General features: G+C 41.8%; 1 protein-coding gene across 6 annotated transcripts in view; it reads left to right on the top strand.

Moving 5' to 3' along the window:
- ARHGAP32 (Rho GTPase activating protein 32) overlaps positions 1–17264 on the top strand; it is a 393773-nt gene that overhangs the window by 270695 nt on the left and 105814 nt on the right. For all 6 annotated transcript variants that reach the window (XM_074936787.1, XM_074936788.1, XM_074936789.1 and 3 more), the window contains 4 exons: positions 9781–9918; positions 12678–12770; positions 14536–14658; positions 16655–16732. In XM_074936787.1, the coding sequence (XP_074792888.1) occupies positions 9781–9918; positions 12678–12770; positions 14536–14658; positions 16655–16732 (432 nt within the window). The remainder of the gene's footprint in view (positions 1–9780; positions 9919–12677; positions 12771–14535; positions 14659–16654; positions 16733–17264) is intronic.

The following is a 17264-nucleotide window of genomic DNA, read 5'->3' as shown; positions in this document are numbered from 1 at the left end:
TTAAGCTTTCTATCCATAACCATGAGGGCCAAGACCTTAAATTTTTTTTTTTTTGTAATGAAAGCTGAGATTTTCATGTAACCGCCTGATTCCAGGAGCTGGGGCTTTAAGAAAAACACCAGATAGCCCGAGACTTGCAATAAATGGAGCTGAAATTTTTTTTTGGTTGTTATAACAGGTGGCCACTATTGTGGTGCGATTAGTATTGAAGAACAGTGATATATCCGTGCTGCAGCCAGAGTTCGCTTCCTTTAGTAATGTGATATATTTCCCGCTGATGCCCTGTTCTGAAAGAGCTTCAAGAACAGTGTTGGTCTCCATGATTTGTTGATCTCCATGATTTGTGGTCTTAAGACATTTTATTTTTATTTATTTATTTTATTTAAGCTTTGTGGCTCACCTTTAAAAAGTCCCCATTTGTGGTGTTAGTCGTTAAAAATTACGTACCTTAAATGTTCCATCTTTGAATAGTGGCACCAAAACCTAAATCTGTTTCTTCTTAAAAACCAATGTGTGCGGTTGCCAAAAAAGCAGCTATTTTTCCAAGTTGGCTACTGCCCTGGTTACAAAACTTCTGCAAACCTTCCTGGATTTCTTCTGAGTGTGCGCTGTATTTAATATTCTACCCCACTGCCTCTTTTCTTGACTTGTCACATACAGCTTTGAAAGAGCTGTTAGTTGGTGATGCTTTCTGTCTTTTAAAATGCCCTAGAAAGTGTCCATCCTCTACAGCATCTCTCATAAATTAATATGGGTGCTTCAACAGATTTATTTATTTGTATATGCTCAAAAAATGACAGGGACAAGATGGGAGAAGTATCTTTTATTGGACCAGTGTTTGCTGGTGAGAGAGACAGCTTTCAAGCTACACAGGGCCCTTCTTCACAGGACATGCATACTGCTGTGATGAGTTTACCATCTGGTCCTAGAGCTCTGTTTCTGCAAGGTGTGCTGCACAGGTGAACCCCTGAGCCTGCCTCATATCCCAATGACCCATTTGGAGTTCATCCTTGCAGAACATGCAGGATTAGGGGTCTGTGAGAGGCCAAAACTGAAAGACAACGACAAAGAAAAGGAGTGGATTTTCGGGAAGGGAGGACAATGGTTGCACAAATGGTTACTGCTTGCTCTTCCTGTTCTTGCTTCCTAAATGCAGACAGAGGCAGGGGCTCACTGACATCAGGCTGTGATGACAGCACATCATGTTTATTTCAGCCTAATTTAGTTTTTATCTATACCCTTAGCTTGTTAAATGTCTTTGGCAAATCAAACGAGAGGGATAATGGTGGTAATGTCCGGCAAAGATTTTGAAAATCCTTGTTTCCCCTTCTCTTATAATGAAAGGTGCATTTATTTGTATTTGACAGGAATAAGTTGTGTGTTTGTGGTGTGAGCAGTGTCAGATATATCATGTCTAATCCTTTCCATGCATTTAAGTGCCTGGTTTTTGTAAATGATGTGATAAGTGACAGCAGCGCATAATCCTAGCAACCATCACTGATTTTTGAAACAAAAGTTTTTTGAATGCTAAACTATTTTTAGTAGATTTTCTCCGTGGAAATCAGTTTTAGTAAATAATGTGCTTCATTCTTCCATTTAAAAAAAACAAAACAAAACAAAGAGACAACTTAGTTTAGTGGATGAGACATGGAAGTGAGAATCAAGAAACCTGAGTACCATTTCCAGCTCTGCCACTGTCTCTGTGGGTCTCCTTGAGCAAGTCACTTTCAAAGTTACCCATTTGTCAAATAGCTGGTAATGATGCTTACTTCACCTTTGTAAAGCACATTATGAAAAGTGCCAAGTAATTACTCTTGCAGTATCTGACCTGTCCAGGAGAAGAGACAGGGTCAATGCATTATTCTGTTTACATATATGTAATAAAAATGTGTGCGTGTGTGTGTGTGTAGTGATCTATAAATAGATACCCATTCATTCACTGCCTTGATACCTTTAGATGGGTAGCGTTTTCATTCCCATTGCTTAGCAGTCAGTCTTGTTGGTGGCTTTGAAGCATTTCCTCTGTGGTGCAAGCTCACATTGGGTTCTGAGTTAATTTTCTGATGTGTAGAAATGCAGTCTCCTGCCACAGCTTTCTCTCTTCCCTTTCTCCCCCTGCCCCAAGTCTCTCTGACCCATTGCTCTTACCATATAATTTCACTAAGGAGATGATTGGTATTGGATTGTTTAAATTACAAGTCATAAGGAGGGAAGGGAGTTTTATTAAGGCGTTGAGAGATGTAAATCTCATTTCAAATTGCAAGAGCTTTAGGTCTCTGCCTTTCCAAAACAGACTTATTCAGAAGACAACATCTGAGCATCACAGCTTCAGATGCAATGCATTGTTTGTATGTTCCACTGTTTATATGCTCCTGTTCCTTTGCAACTCCGCAAAATAATTGCCCCCAGAAAATACTGGACAGAACATTTGCCTGGTGGCTGGATATTTCTTGCAAAGCTTATTCCTTTGCGTGATGAGGGGACATTCAAAAGATTCAGTTGCTCATTTCAGATTAGCATACACAACTCTGCATACTCATCCTATCAGCTTATCTGACCGTTTTTCTCCAGAATGGGTTGGAACTCAGAAGAGAACAGTCCTCAGCAGATTTCTGTTGCTTTCATTTGGGCCAGAAATAGTGGTAACCTAGTCATCCAAGTATCTTCTCAATGTATCTGCTTCTGGTCCCATTTGGAATAAAGAGGTCATGGAAGTGGGTTTGTGGGAGGCCGGAGGAGAAACAGAGGAGGTGTTTTGGGTGTTTAGAAGGAGGTGTTTAGTGGTTCATATGAAAATCTTCACATTTGCCTGTTTATAATTAATTAACTTTGCTGTGTTGTTCATATGTTAAAGATTTAATAATGTAATAAGGCCAGTCAGGATGCCCCAAACAAATATGTTGGTCTTTCTTATATTGCTTCCATGTCTGACAGCCTGGGTAATGTGAGCATTCCCCTTCTCCTCCTTGCCATAGCTTCCTTCCCAGGTCCATCCTGCACTACTCCAAATGGAGTCTTGAGGTTTGTCGTCATTCAATCCTTTTTAAAGCTTATTGGTTTCTCTCAACATCATTCATCCACTGCCTCTCCGTATCAGCATGGAAATCTCTAGAGGCTGTTCATGCTATTTCTAAACTCTCCTTCAAGGGCTGCTGCAGACACTAAGGGAGTATCTACATGGGCACACTGAGGGTATGTCTAGATTAGAAACACAGCTGTTGCTGTAGTGTAGACATTTACCACAGAGCTGGGAAGGGTTCTTCTGTCACCTTACTAAGTCCACCTCTCTGAGAGGCGATAGCTAGGTTGACAGAAGAATTCTTCCATTGACCTAGCGCTGTGTACACTGGGGCTTAGGCCAGCTTAATGACATCACACAATGCATGACATTTTTCATAGTTCTAAGCAATGTAGTTAAGCCAACCTAACTTTGTAGAATAGACCGGCCCTCACATCAAACCACCCCCCGTGTGGATGGTCTCATTCAGAAGTAAAATGGCCTTAGTTTGCTTTAGTGTAACTCGCTTTGGAATTCCTGTGTAGGCAAGTCCGAAGTGAGAAGCAGAGATTGATAGTGGAACTTTACTCCTCCATCTTTGCAGCACAGTGGAAACATGCCCAGCCAGTCCTGCTAGATTAAGCAATTTTCTACCTGTTTTCTGAATTCATGGGATGGCTTGCAACATAATTTAACACACACAAAATTGAGAGCAAGTTCTTCTTCATATTCCATTCTGAGCAGAGGATAGACTTTACTGACAAGCTTCTTCATCCGCCTCAGTCAAACTCCACTCACTTTGTGTTAGTTTTACAGTTATGTTTAATTTCCAGAAAGTTATAGTAATACACTAGAAGGTGTGAAATCATCTGAAGGATTTCAGTACAAAAACTTAAACCTTGATAAAGCCACCTATAGTACCAGATGGAAACACTTTCTGAATAAACTATAAGTAGTAGATTTTATCGGGTTCTGTGTTTTGACTAATTTTCTAAGCCATTTTCCACTGTGATTTACAATAAAGGGAGGAAGGGTTGTTGGGGATTAACATCCAGACCCTCAAACCCAGACAGCTGTCAGTCACCCCCATGGCAGAGTAAAACCCTCCAGTTGAATTCTGGCATCTTTCCAGTTTTCTTACTCTAGGGTCAGAGCCAAATGTCTTTTAGCAGTTACTTTTTTCTTGTTTTTCTGTCTCTCTCTCCATGCTGACTGACATTGTACATGGGGTACCCATGTAATTTCATGATTTCTGTCAGGAATTCAGGATGCCTGAGAATCTGAACCTGAAAAGAACAATCTCCCCATCTATAAAAACAAAACAAAAAAAATTCATGGCGACACTACGGAGAGCGCATGTGCAATCCCTGGGACAACATATCCTGGGGCTCAGTAGCAACTTGTCTGGTTGGTTTGGAGTTTTATTGACGGGAATAAAAGGAGTCCTATCCCGACTGTCCCACCTGGAAGCACATGATTTGACATATGGTCATAAATAGGGGGGAGGTGGGTCCCAGTCTCTGTTTTAGTGCTTGGGCATCTCTGTGTTTTGTGTTGATAAGTTTGAAGAAATTATAAAATTTCCAAGTGTAATTAGTGTTGTTGGTTGCGAACGGGACCTCTCCCCAAATAACAATCCTGGTGGAAAGGCAGTGCTTTTATTTTTGGCAGTACATTTCCCATATCTGGAGAATGGGGCAACCTGTTGTTTTCTTTCTTGGCGGCTCACTTCACCTTAGCATTCAGCAAAAGCAGAGCTGATTATAGACCGTTCAAAATGCAAATGGGGGAGTGCTGCAGCTTGCCAGATTCTAAGTGAAGGCAGCTAAGCCAGCACTAAAACTATTCCTGAATTTACCTCTTCTCAGGCTTGTGGGAGCTGCTCTCGAAAGTGATCAGACCCTCTGTGGAGAGGAGACCAGCCATATGGTTTGAAGTGCTGCTTTAGTGTGGGGTGGGAGTGAAATGGCGTACAAATATGAGAGAGAAAAATATCATTTGCTTTTTCCCCCCAGCCAAACAATAACAGGGAGGCACAGCAGTGTAATTCCGTCATGAATGACGCCAGCTGTAAGGCCCCCTCAAGCAGTGTGTGCTCTGAACTTGAAAATAAAAAAGAAAGTTGCTTCTGTGTGTTGACATCTTTGAGGAAATATCACCGAATGAACTATGGCCACCTGTCATCCCTCTTATGCCATTGAGCCGAGGAGCTAAAAATATTGGTTTGAGGGGCGGTGGCTGTGAATCTTTGTCCCTCTAAATGTACAGCATGAATAGCACCTTATGAACTCATACAGCATAAGGGTCTCACTCACGGAAAGTTCAAGTCTCTGGCACAGTGGATATTAAAGAGTCAGTTCAGTAATCTGTAATCATGTTTAGCGTGACATTTCTTCTCACTGAGCTAAAGTGTGAGAAATACGCTTCATGCAATGCCCTGAAATTTTACCCTGCCCTTGGAGCAGAGAGTATTATAAATCCCACACAGCAGTGAGTGGGAAAGGGCGAGGTTGTGATTTCTGAACAGGCATGACTCCTTGGAAGTGAACAGTCCCTGGATTTGCAGACACAGGCCCTGATCCAGGAAAATACTTAAGCACATGCGTATGTCCCCTTAACTTCAGTAGGACTCAAGCATGTGTTTAAAGTTAACCATATGCTTAAATGTTCTGAGCAAAGAAGCTTTTCTGAATCAGGGTCAGCTCGAAATCAAAGTGAAAAACGAGAAACAAACAAAAGCTGGCGATGGGGAAACTAGCAGCTGAGTTGGAATTGACATTGAGGAGCAATTTAGGGAGATCCAGCTACAATGAAAAGACATCACTCCTACTTTTCAGTGTGTTTTATCAGCACCCTTAATGCTTAGCTTTGTGATAAAACCTACACTGGCAAACATGAGGTCGGCACCGTGAGGCTGCGTTAATAGTTATTTTCTGTTTCTTGTTTCTGTGGTTTCAGTAAATTGCTGAATAAAACAATTTACTTCTGCAAACCCTTCTGGCAAAGTGGAATAAAACATGCAACTTCTTTTGTTGTTGTTGTCAGTATCAAAGAGTGTGATGCTATTTTTGATGTAATTAATGTATCACTGGTTCACTATTGTCCTGTAACTCTAGAAGTCTGGCTGGGAGCTTAAGTCAAATACCTTACTACTTGTTTTATCCTGGGAAAACGGTCCAGGAAGCTGATTTAATTTGTATTGACCACCCACTGGAGATGTGATCAGATGTGGTAATGGCACACAGCCTCCCTAAATGGTGTCCAGTTCCTTGCTAGCCAGCTGCAAAGATTTCCTGCCTGTGAAATTAAACTGCATCCTGAAGAAACATGCCTCTGTACTTTTTTTCTTAAACATTAACTATTTAGGCCCCAAACCTGCAAAGAATTACTCATTGGAGTTACTTGCATGTGTAAAATGAACATGTGTAAGTTTTTGCAGGCTCAAAGCTGTAGAGTTTAAGGAAATATTTGCTCTTCCTACATTGGAACAGGTGTCTCCGAGGCAACGGTCTGTGAAGCACTACCCTGACAAACTTTTCTGTATTTACACATCAGAGTCACTCTTGTTCTGTCAAAGGGGGTGCCCATTGTTCTGACCGATGTTGAGGTTACAGAAAGTCCAGTGAGTGTAGAATCCATCCATACATTAATCTGTTAAATTTAGTAACTACCAGTAGCCTAGTTGCTCTCAGGATGAAGAATCTGTTCCATTTAAAAAAAAAAAAAAAAAGATTTGTTCTCTTCATTTGTTCTCTTCCAATTCAGCACACGCTGCTGGTCAGTACAGTAGTGTTTGCTGACCCCAGCAATTCCTGTCTTGTAAATTCAGGTCTTTTTATCTTAATTATGACTGAGAGATGCTGCATCCCTGCAGCAGGCCAGTATTTAAGGATAAGATATCGGGGAGGCATTGTCATTAATGACACAGTAATAATCAAGAGCTGAGGCATGTTGTGATCACTTCTTGTCCTTTGAACAAGTAGCCTTCAGGACTTCATGGGAATGTCCTGTTAAAATGCAGCTGGCAAAAACAAACTACGAGCACTGCAACAATTTCTTGATCTTTTTCTTTTCTTTTCTTTTCTTTTCTTTGGTATGGGGTGACCAGACGTGGCTCAGCTGAGGGTCATGTTGTTAATTTGCTGAGAGATAAAGGGCCACCTCTTCGGGCTTCTGAAATACTGACTGATGCTTGTGGTATGAAAGTGGAGTTTTAAGTACAGTATTGGTTGTCTGGAGCTTTAACCGTCATAAATGATTTAGACAGAAAATAGCTAGTGCTATGGATGGGATTATGGGGCTGGATTTATGGCTTGTGTAGAACCTCTCTGTATTAACTGCCATAAAAGTGATACCTGCACTTCCTTGGCAAATAAATTTGGATTTAACTGCTAAAAATAGCAAATTATGATTCTGAAAAAATGAGGCAAATCCCAGGTTGCAGAGTGGACATTTATCCTCAGCTGGCTCAATAGCGTGTGAGACCATCTTAGTAATCATCAGGATAGCATGGGCTGTTTTGTGGCAATAAGATCTCCTTAGGTCACTTACTTTGGCTGAGATAAAACACAGCCATAAATGTAAAAATCTTTGTCTTATTTGAGACATGATACTAGTTAAGTATTCGGTATCTTTTATTGATTTTTTCATTTTGTTTTACCCAGCTTAATCTTTAATAGAGAGCTGCTAGACCTGTGGAGACTGCAGATCCTTGCAGGCAGTCCTCTGTCTTGGTCTGAGCAAAAGGCTGCTTGTATGAAGTTGTCCATAGTCTGCGCTGGCTGCCCCTTTTGTGCTACAGGGGGAGGAAGCCACAGTCTGGAATCTAGATCTCCATGGGCTGTCTTTGGCCCGCTGGCCGTATTTTGGACACTTAATTCCAGCAGATCTACAAATGTACCCCTTTGATTTAAAAACAAATAAATAAGGTGGCAAGTTCTGATTTTTTAAATTTATTTATTTATTTTTTTGGGGTGGTGGTGGTTGATTCTCGAATCCCACTTCACCCACTGTACCATATATCTTGCCATTGTGTGTATTGACTGTTCTTATGCATCCCTCTCCAGTTTTAATCCCGGGCTCTTTCCCATGGGTTTGCTGGTTCAGTGGCTAGATACTAGTCTAGGTCTTGGGAGACCTGGGTTCAATTCCTTGCTCTGTCACAAGCTTCCTGTGTGACCTTGGCTAAGTTACTTAGCCTCTTTGTGCCTCCATCCCCACTCTGTGCAATGGGGATAATAGCACTGCACTATCTCATTATGTGAAATAAAGCACTTTTTAGATCTGCTGATGAAAAGCACTACTTAAGAGCCTGGTGGTGACCTTGAGTAATTCACTTCTCCTATCCGTGATTCTGTTCTACTGAAATTCTTATACTGCCTTCATCACTGTAATATGTGAGCACTTTCCAGTCATGCATTAAGCGACAGGAATAACATCTGCCATATGTTCGTTGTTTTTTATCCTCATTTCCCCAGAGGGAGAATTACATGCTCAGTGTAGTTTTGTTTTGTAGGGATTTAAAAAAAAAAAAAAAAAAAAAACACGTCCATGCTGCTTTTTGTTTGTATTGGAAAAGGCAGGTCAAAGAAGTGTGCCTTGCACATGGAACGGGACATGGTGAGGTTTGGGTTGGTCCTTCGTTCCTGCTTCAGTTTTCCTGTCTGTAAACTGGAGGTAACATAACCGTACCTCCCTCAGAAGGGTGTTCAGAGGATTAATTATGGTTCATAAAGTGCTTTGAAGCTGTAAACTTCTGTATTAGTACAGCACTTGTTATTGATTGTAATAGGCCATGAAGCACTTGGAATATGGGACTTGTGTATTAAAGGTTTCACAAAAGTAAATTACACCTTGTTGCTATGGTAGCATTTTGCTTCCTTGTCTCTGGATGCAGCAGAATGAAAACCTAACCCTTGGAACTGTAGTTATCCAATTTACTGCATGGTTATGAAATGTATTTTGTCAATATTTTAAACTGGGAAAATGATATACTTAGGGGCAGATGCGCAGCCGACATAAATTATCTTAGCTGCACTGATTTCAGCTGAGGCTCTGCCCCGTAAACTCTGCCACAAATAGTACAGGCCCCAATCCTGCCATCAGATCTGTGTTGGTGGACTCTCGAGTCCTGCAGAGCCCAACTGCAGCCACTAAGCTCTGACATTTTTGACAGCTTCTTGTAGTTTACATTTTCACTGGCACATAGTCAGATCCCCTGTGGGGTGGGCACAGTATGAAAACCTTGTTAGGTAAACAGAGGGAACAAATGGGTTTTATGTAGGTCTTTTAGAGTTAATAAGGCAAACTTAGCCCTGATATAACATTACTGGCCTGATCTACACTACAAAATTAGGTTGGTTTAACTACGTCAGTCAGGGGAGTGAAAAGTTCACACCCTTGAGCGGCATAATTAAACTGACCCAAAGACCCATGTAGACAGTGCTAGGTCGACATAAGAATCTTTCCATCAACCTAGCTACCGCCTGTCAGGGAGGTGGATTATCTACACCAATGGGAGAACCCCTCCCATTGGCGTAGATTTGTGTACACTGAAGTTGGAGGAATAATACCAGGGGTGAACTTGTTTCACTGTGTTTTTAAACTGTTCCATACTAAAGCTTAAAATAAAAATAACTGGACATCTTTTATTTACATCCATGTATTGCATAAGGGAAGACTGGCAGCAAAGAAAGCAGTGCCTCCCTTTGCTTCTGCTAAGATTGTCATTTTACGCTCCTGATCAAAGTGGTCTGATGTGATGCTTTTCTCTCTCTATGCAGGGCAAGAGCTGGATTGTGAAACGGAGTTATGAAGATTTCAGAGTACTCGATAAACATCTCCACCTATGTATCTATGATCGGCGTTTCTCTCAGCTCTCAGAGCTACCCCGCTCCGATGCCCTGAAGGACAGTCCAGAGGTAAAATGTGAACCCTGTTAGCAGATAAAGCTTCTGATCAGACTCAGAACTACTACAAATGAACAGAAGATGGTTTGGGTTTTCTTCACAGCTTTTAAAAAGCAGAAGTTTTGTGGATTCTGAATTAGATTTTGGGAGTTGATTAGAAAAGGAATTGGAACAGCACATTCGTCCTCACCTTAGCAAAGGAAAGTGCTTTGCAAATTAGTATAAATTACTGCACTGCTAAATGCAGAATCAGAATGCAGAGAAAGGAAAATCAGACTTTTAATCCACGCTGTACCGTCAGTTACTTAGATCAGAATTTTACTGTATCTTTGGAAACATTTTTAATGACATGGATATTTGCTGACTTAACTTCAACAGTGATGATTTGCTAGGAATATTAAGTGGTTAAAGGTCTGTAATGTTTTAAAGGAGGAAACAGTATTTGGGATAGTAAATTTATATCTATAAACCAAAAATTGCTTTGGGTTTTATAAAAATAAAATATATGTGTGTGTTAGAGCGATCTTAGGAGGAGCTTCAAAAAGCTTATTTAAAAAGAAAAGTTCTTTTTCTCAGTGTAGAAAGGTGTTTTTCATTCTCAATTACCTGTAAAAACTCCTTGGAACTGAAATCTGGTTGGTTAGAATACTTTTACCCTGGCCTTTTGTGAAAGCAGATAGTATTCCCCTTCAGATTTCCAGCTTCATACTCAGTCTTTGTTTATCATTTCAGGTGTTTATTTGTGTCCAAAATCATCTGCTTGGAGGAAGCAAGTGCATCACTTTGGAAGACTGGGAGGGAAAAATAATATGTGTAGTTTGCAGGAGGTTATTTGAATCAAACAAGCATAACCAAACATCCTCTGTTAAACCTCAGTGTCTGTGTGAAGAGCATGCATTACAGTGATGGACAATGCCTATTGCTTCATTTCACAGGTCACTTCTCCCTTAGGCCTGATGGCTGCAAGCACATGTCCCATTGCAAAGGCATGAGTGCAGAAAAATCCTGACTCTCAGTATCAAGAGGCCAATGTTGCCCGCCCATAAGCCCTGTGACTGAAAAAGGGGAAAATAAGAAAACTCAAAGCCATTTCAGGCATACAAAGCAAAGTCTATTCTATCTGTAAATCTGGATCTATACTCCTTTAAAACCAAATGGGAAGAGGGTGGAGAAAGGGGACAGTGGGTGAAATCATTGCTCCATTGGAGTCAGTGGTGAGTTTTTGACACTGTGTTCAGCGAGTCTAGGATTTCACTCAATATCTCATCAGGGAACCTACACCGGTTGGTTGGTTGGTTTTTGTATTGGATGCAAGATATTGCTGAAGACAGCGTAAAAATAATAATCTCCTAAATGTGACAGGGGAATGGAGCAGTTAAACAATAAATAAGTAGAATAACATGCTCCAAGATTAATTTTGTGGCATTTTCATCCTGTAGGCACTGGCTCTGCTGGCCTTTCAAGACTCATTATTTTCTGCATCAGTTGCTGGCAGTGGAATTTGTACATTTTTTTAAGTTATTCCCAGCACTGGGAGGTTAATGTGGGCATTGGGGAGAGGAGCTGGGAATTACACTCTGCCTGTTGCAAGCTTGCCTCATGTGAAATATTGTGGAAATTACTTAAAAAAGGGCACAGAAACTACATGTTTAGAGACCAGTCTATAAAAATACTCTTGGCAGCAATTTGGAGTCACTAAGAGCCTGGCCTGAGGAAGGATTTGAAGATCTACTATTTGTGATTAATAGTCCTGCAAAATGCTCCATATGGGTTAGACCCCTGCTGCCACATAGAGCCCTTTTGGCTTTGTTGGGGCTCCATGCAGGTTTAGAAAGGTCCATGGGGTGCAGCCAGCAGGATCCAGGACTATTATCTGACAGCATGGCGATATGGAGCCAAATTGTAGTCCCATTGACACTGATGGAGTGGTGACCTTAGCTTCAGTGGGATCAGGGTTTTGAGATTTGTGTTTGGACCATTGTTTTTCCAACGCACCTGTTGTAGGTTGTATAGCATGAGGTTGGATACAAAGTATCTATGTGCAGAGGAGATGCTGTGACATCTAACATACTGCCACACCTTGGAATGTGGTTTTGCAGCTGTGTGATGTCTCTCATTCTTTCTGTTTTTTTTTCAAATTAATCACTAAAACAGATGTTTTGGGTCAACGGTGTTTTATTTGGTCTTGGAGACTCCAGGCTGTCCTGGAACTTCTTAATACTATCTCCATAGCTTAGATCAAAGTGACTTGGTAAAAGTCATTTTACATCGGCGTAAGGGACAGTACTAAGGATGTTTTTAAAGCCCTCATTTATGGATTGAAAAATGAATGTTTCACCACTCCGGCTTGCCATGTTCCAAAGCACTTTACATTTGTGGGGAAAAGGCAGCCTCTGTTTTGTTTTACTCAGTGGTTCTCAGATGTGTTGGATTGTCATAATTGAAATAATCTGTTTGGATGTGAAATGCATAGCAAACAGAGGACTTCAGGGCTTAAAATATTTTGGCACTGGCAATTAGCCTTCACTGAGAAACCTTTCTCATCTTACATATATAGAAATGTGAAATTCCTGGAATAGTATTTGCACTGATTTCTCTCCTTCTCCAAACCTTAGAATTCCATTGTGTTAGGAACTAGATCAGTGTCAGTGCAAACTGCCCATACATCCCTCACCAGTTAATTTGACAACAACTATGCTAGCCTGGAGAAAGGGGCTCTGCTTTTGTATATCAGCAGAATAATTATACTTGTTCTTTCTTTCCCTCTGCAGCTTGTCACCCAGATGCTGATGGCTTATCTGTCACGGCTCTCAGCCATCGCAGGCAACAAGATCAACTGTGGACCTGCCCTCACATGGATGGAGGTAGGGTGCAGTGCCCAGCGCTGCTTTTCATGTCAACTGCCCTGTTCTTAGCAGCCTGCCTCTTGCGTAGTCCTTACACCTGTGCAAAGTGAGTGGAGAGGAGTTGTGTAGTCCGACTTTGTGGAGTCACACCCCTTGTAACATTTCACACCCACTTCGCACAAGTGGCAAGGACTACACAAGGCAGGGGAGAATCAGACTCCATGTTAAGGGTTAGGGATTTTTTTCTCCTATTTGGATTTTTTCATCTGAAAGACATGACAGTCTTTCATTGTTTAATTACAGAGTAATAGAAGGTAGCTACTCAGGTGATACAGCAATAGGGTCAATGTGCTGCCTAGATAAGCCAAGTTCAGCAATGGACTGACACTCCAGGTAATAGGCTGCACTAGATGCACACACCTCTTCCGGCATTCATTTCAATGGGTATGTATTGCTCTTTGAAAGCTGCAGATGTTGAGATCTTCTCTGCTATTTCTGGCTCTCTGTTTTTTAAAGACAGCTGCATCGAAACCACCAATATTATCTACTCCGCTTTGCCATCTCTTCTGTTAAATGGCTCAACAGAGCTTGTGTTGTGTGCTCTCAGCGGTCCTGTTTATGTACAGCTGTAGCACTGCTTTCTCTGTTTATTGTTTTGAGCCACCTCGAGCACTAGTACTTAAACCGCCAGCCTTAGTGGGTAGAGGGAGGAGGAAAGCATGGGAGTAAGTGATCAAGACCACCTGCTCCCTTTGGTCAACAACAGTGCTGACCCTAGTCAGTCTGAGTAGTGGTGTATGTAGATCTTCCCATTGCCTGCTGACATTACTGTATCACACCGGACACAGGAAGAACTGTTGTTAGACTTCACAAATCTTGAGAAATGTACCAGCTAGCATGTTCATGTAGCTAAATTTTAAATGTTTGTAATTTGGATGCGTGATTCTCCTCAAATTTGTCAAAAAAACAAACAAACAAAGGTTTTAGGTTAAGATGAGGTGTGGCAGATTTTCAGCCCAAAAGGAGAAATGATCAGGGACTTTTAGAGGTGAATGAAACTGGAGAATTTACTGGAAATTAAGATTACAACTCAGCTATTATGTGCACTAGTGAAAGTGCTCTAATAAAACTTAAGTTCGCCTGACTGACCTTCCCAAATTAATTGAGACTCTTACAAAATTGCCTTTCAGCTGGCTTTTCAGATGGGGACAATAATCTGAGTTTTAAAAACTGACTGGGAAGCGTAGCAGGGGGTAAAAAAGCCAGCGGAACCATAATTTCTTACTGGAAATTCAGACATTATAGAAACTGGCAGAAGAGTAGACTAGATTTTATATTTTTTCTGTAGCTTTGTCATCCTCATTGTCCCTCCTGTCATTAAATTCCCTGCTTGTAAAGCATTTTTGTCGTCATTCTGTTATTTTTCTAAGTACTCGAAGAAAACAAATATGATGCCATGACAGATCCTGGGGAGGCATACACATTCACTGTCATGTTAGAGTTCGATACAAAAATGCACAAAGACTGCATCCTCAACAGTGAATAGATGGGAAGGGGTGATGTGACCTTCTGAAACTTAATTTATAAACTGTCCTTCCTCTTCATTTCTATGTATTCTGTGCCCTACATTGTCCCTCCATGCTGTTCTCTTCAGGGGGCCCCTAAGCTGTGCTGTCTTTGTGAATCAGCTTGAAATCCCTGTCATGCATGAGCACCAGTGAAATGTATTCGCAGAGCCACATGTCCTCAGCTGCCTCACAATCTACCGTGCTCTTTGTTGCAGATCGATAACAAGGGGAATCACCTGCTAGTCCATGAAGAATCATCCATTAACGTGCCTGCCATTGCGGCTGCCCATGTTATTAAGAGATACATTGCTCAGGCAGCAGATGAACTGTCCTTTGAGGTAAATAACTAGAGGAACATACATTCCTCATTGTCAAATGTAGAAGAGGAAATGCATCTGGTACTCTGTGTGTGTATGCATGTGAGAGAGAGAGAGAAAGAGGGCGTGAGCGCAAAATAAGGGGACAGGGTTTCAAAAGAGCTTGTGTGTTGGGCTCTGCACTCTTTTGAAAATCCAGCCAGACGTGTCACCATGGGGCTGCTGGGTGTTGAGCCCTTCTGAAAATTGGGCCCTGATTGTAGGTGTTGATCGCTGGAAAATCTCTCTCTCCGTTTTCTCTGCTGCCCATTGGACTGTGCAAGTATGCTGTGACAGTTCACTTGTATGCACTGTTATTTTGTTTGGAGCTTTGAGAACATTGCACACAAATATAAAGGGTAACACAGACCCTGCCCCAAAGGTGTTTCTCTGATGACAGCTTTAGTTGTGCCACCTTGCAGATAATACAAATATTTAAGGAGTGTTGAGGGTTTTATTCAGATTCACTGCTCAGCCCTCACTACTATAAAACAAACACACAGAGTGAAACAGAAAGATGTAAGTTAAATAGACTATATCCCTCTTAAGTTACAGTATATATAATTTAGGGCACAGACTATTTGACAGTGTTTCAATATTAATAATAGCAATAAAATGGTTTGCACTAGCATGGCACGTTCTGTTTATCAGTGTCAAAGCCCTGTACAAGCCGATAATTTAGCTTGGCAATAACTATCGAGGTAGGTAAGTTTTTGTTACTAGTCTAATTTTGCAGATGGGAAACTGAGGCACAGCACACTTGCAGCTTGGCCAAATTCATAGAGTGAGCAGGGTAGAGCTGGGATTAGACTGCAGATCTCCAGTCTCCCAGCGTTGTGTTCTGACCCCTAAACCAGGACACCATGCTCTCTTGTGATTATTAAAAAGATTTTTATTGTCCAATAAACATTTTAAAGAAGCTGATTCCCGAGCCAGTCCTTTGTTTGATTCTGAATAGTAAAGAAGTCTGGCTAATTTCTGGCTTCTGTAGATTCTGGGGAGGTAGTGTTGCATAGTGGATAGAGCACTGGGTTGGGACTCAGGAGACCCAAATTCTGTTCCCAGCTCTGCCATTAAGCTACTGGGTGACCTTGGGCAAGTCACGTCACTGCTCTGTGCCTCAGTTTCCCCACCTGAAAAATAGGAGTAATGATGCTTATCTCTTTGTGAAGCATTTTGAGATCTAGTGATGAAAAACACTATATGGGAGCTACGTTATCATTTATTATAGTATCCGGTGCAGAATTTACTCAATTTCAGAAAAAAGTATCGCATGCTGCTGTACACAAGTCACCCTCCCACCAAACTAGTGTAAGCATCTAGAATGAGTTCTGCCAATGTCATTTTCAGCCATTGAAGCAACAGTGCAAACCATTTATCTGGTTTTTTGTGTGTTCTTTTCGGGAACGGGTCCCAAAGGAATGAGGGAAGCTTCAGAAAGCCTCCTTGGCCACCCTGCCCCCTTTGGTCTCTTCCCATCCTGCTGCAGTAACGTCACGCTGCCTTACTGCTTTGTTAGCTTCCTGATTCAGAGGCGAACGTCTTTGTCAGGTCAGGAGAACTGAGTGCAGTTCTTAACTTTGTGAGGGTGAGGGGATGGCAGCAGTCATAGATGCAAACACATATTGTACAAGGGGAAAAATGAGTTCAGCTGTGTGAGAACATTTCCCAAGGGGTTTCATGCTTTGGGGCTTATTTACCTCAGTGCACACTGCACCGCTTAATCAGAACATGCCTGCATCCATTGGCTACTCTTAAACAACTCCTTATGAGTACATTAAAAAGGTGCATCTTGTAGGATTTATAATGCATTAAGTCTCATACTTCAGCGGTAGATTATACAAGGGCAGATACCTCAAAGCAGATGATGGCTTTAGGATTTCATGCAGTGGAGAAGAATGTGCATTCGCTCTAGCACTGCCCTGTCTCTGTCTCCAGCTACATTGGGGGTGGTATTTATGTTGCAATTCTTTTCCAGGTGGGAGACATTGTGTCTGTTATTGACATGCCACCAAAGGAGCTGACCACGTGGTGGAGGGGCAAACATGGATTTCAGGTATGCACCAGGAATTCGCTCAGAGAGAGTGACATGAATGGAGGTTTGAGAATCTAGTCTTTGGTGCCTGTAGGATTTACACAGAACTGCCAATGCTGCTGGTATTGCTAACGCCCATGACTTTTGATAGGGCTACACAGAATCCCTGAGTGGGGAAAGTAAGGTGTAATGTGACTTCCTCAAAGTGAGCAGGGGCTGGGAACAGAGGTATTGTTGCATAGGAGTAGTGGTGCCACCTTCTCGAAAGGGTCCAAGAATAAGGATGGAACGATGACTCCATAGTCTCTCCACGCTGTCTGGCAGAGCGGGTCTGTCACTGGTGAGGAGCCTACATTGCACCCTTTCAAAGACAACTGGAAGTACACCGCCAGCACCAGGAAGAATCCTGATTGAGTCCTCACATGTTGCCTTGTATTTTCCTATCATTTGGACCAATTAAATCTAGACTCGGCAAAGCAATGCAGGGTGTCCTACAGGATTCAGAGTGTTCCAGTGGATAAAGCATGGGACTGGGAGTCAGGAGACGTGGGTC

Source organism: Natator depressus, chromosome 22, assembly GCF_965152275.1.
Source record: "Natator depressus isolate rNatDep1 chromosome 22, rNatDep2.hap1, whole genome shotgun sequence".
NCBI classification, from domain to species: Eukaryota; Metazoa; Chordata; order Testudines; family Cheloniidae; genus Natator; species Natator depressus.
This window is presented reverse-complemented; position numbering and strand designations above follow the sequence as displayed.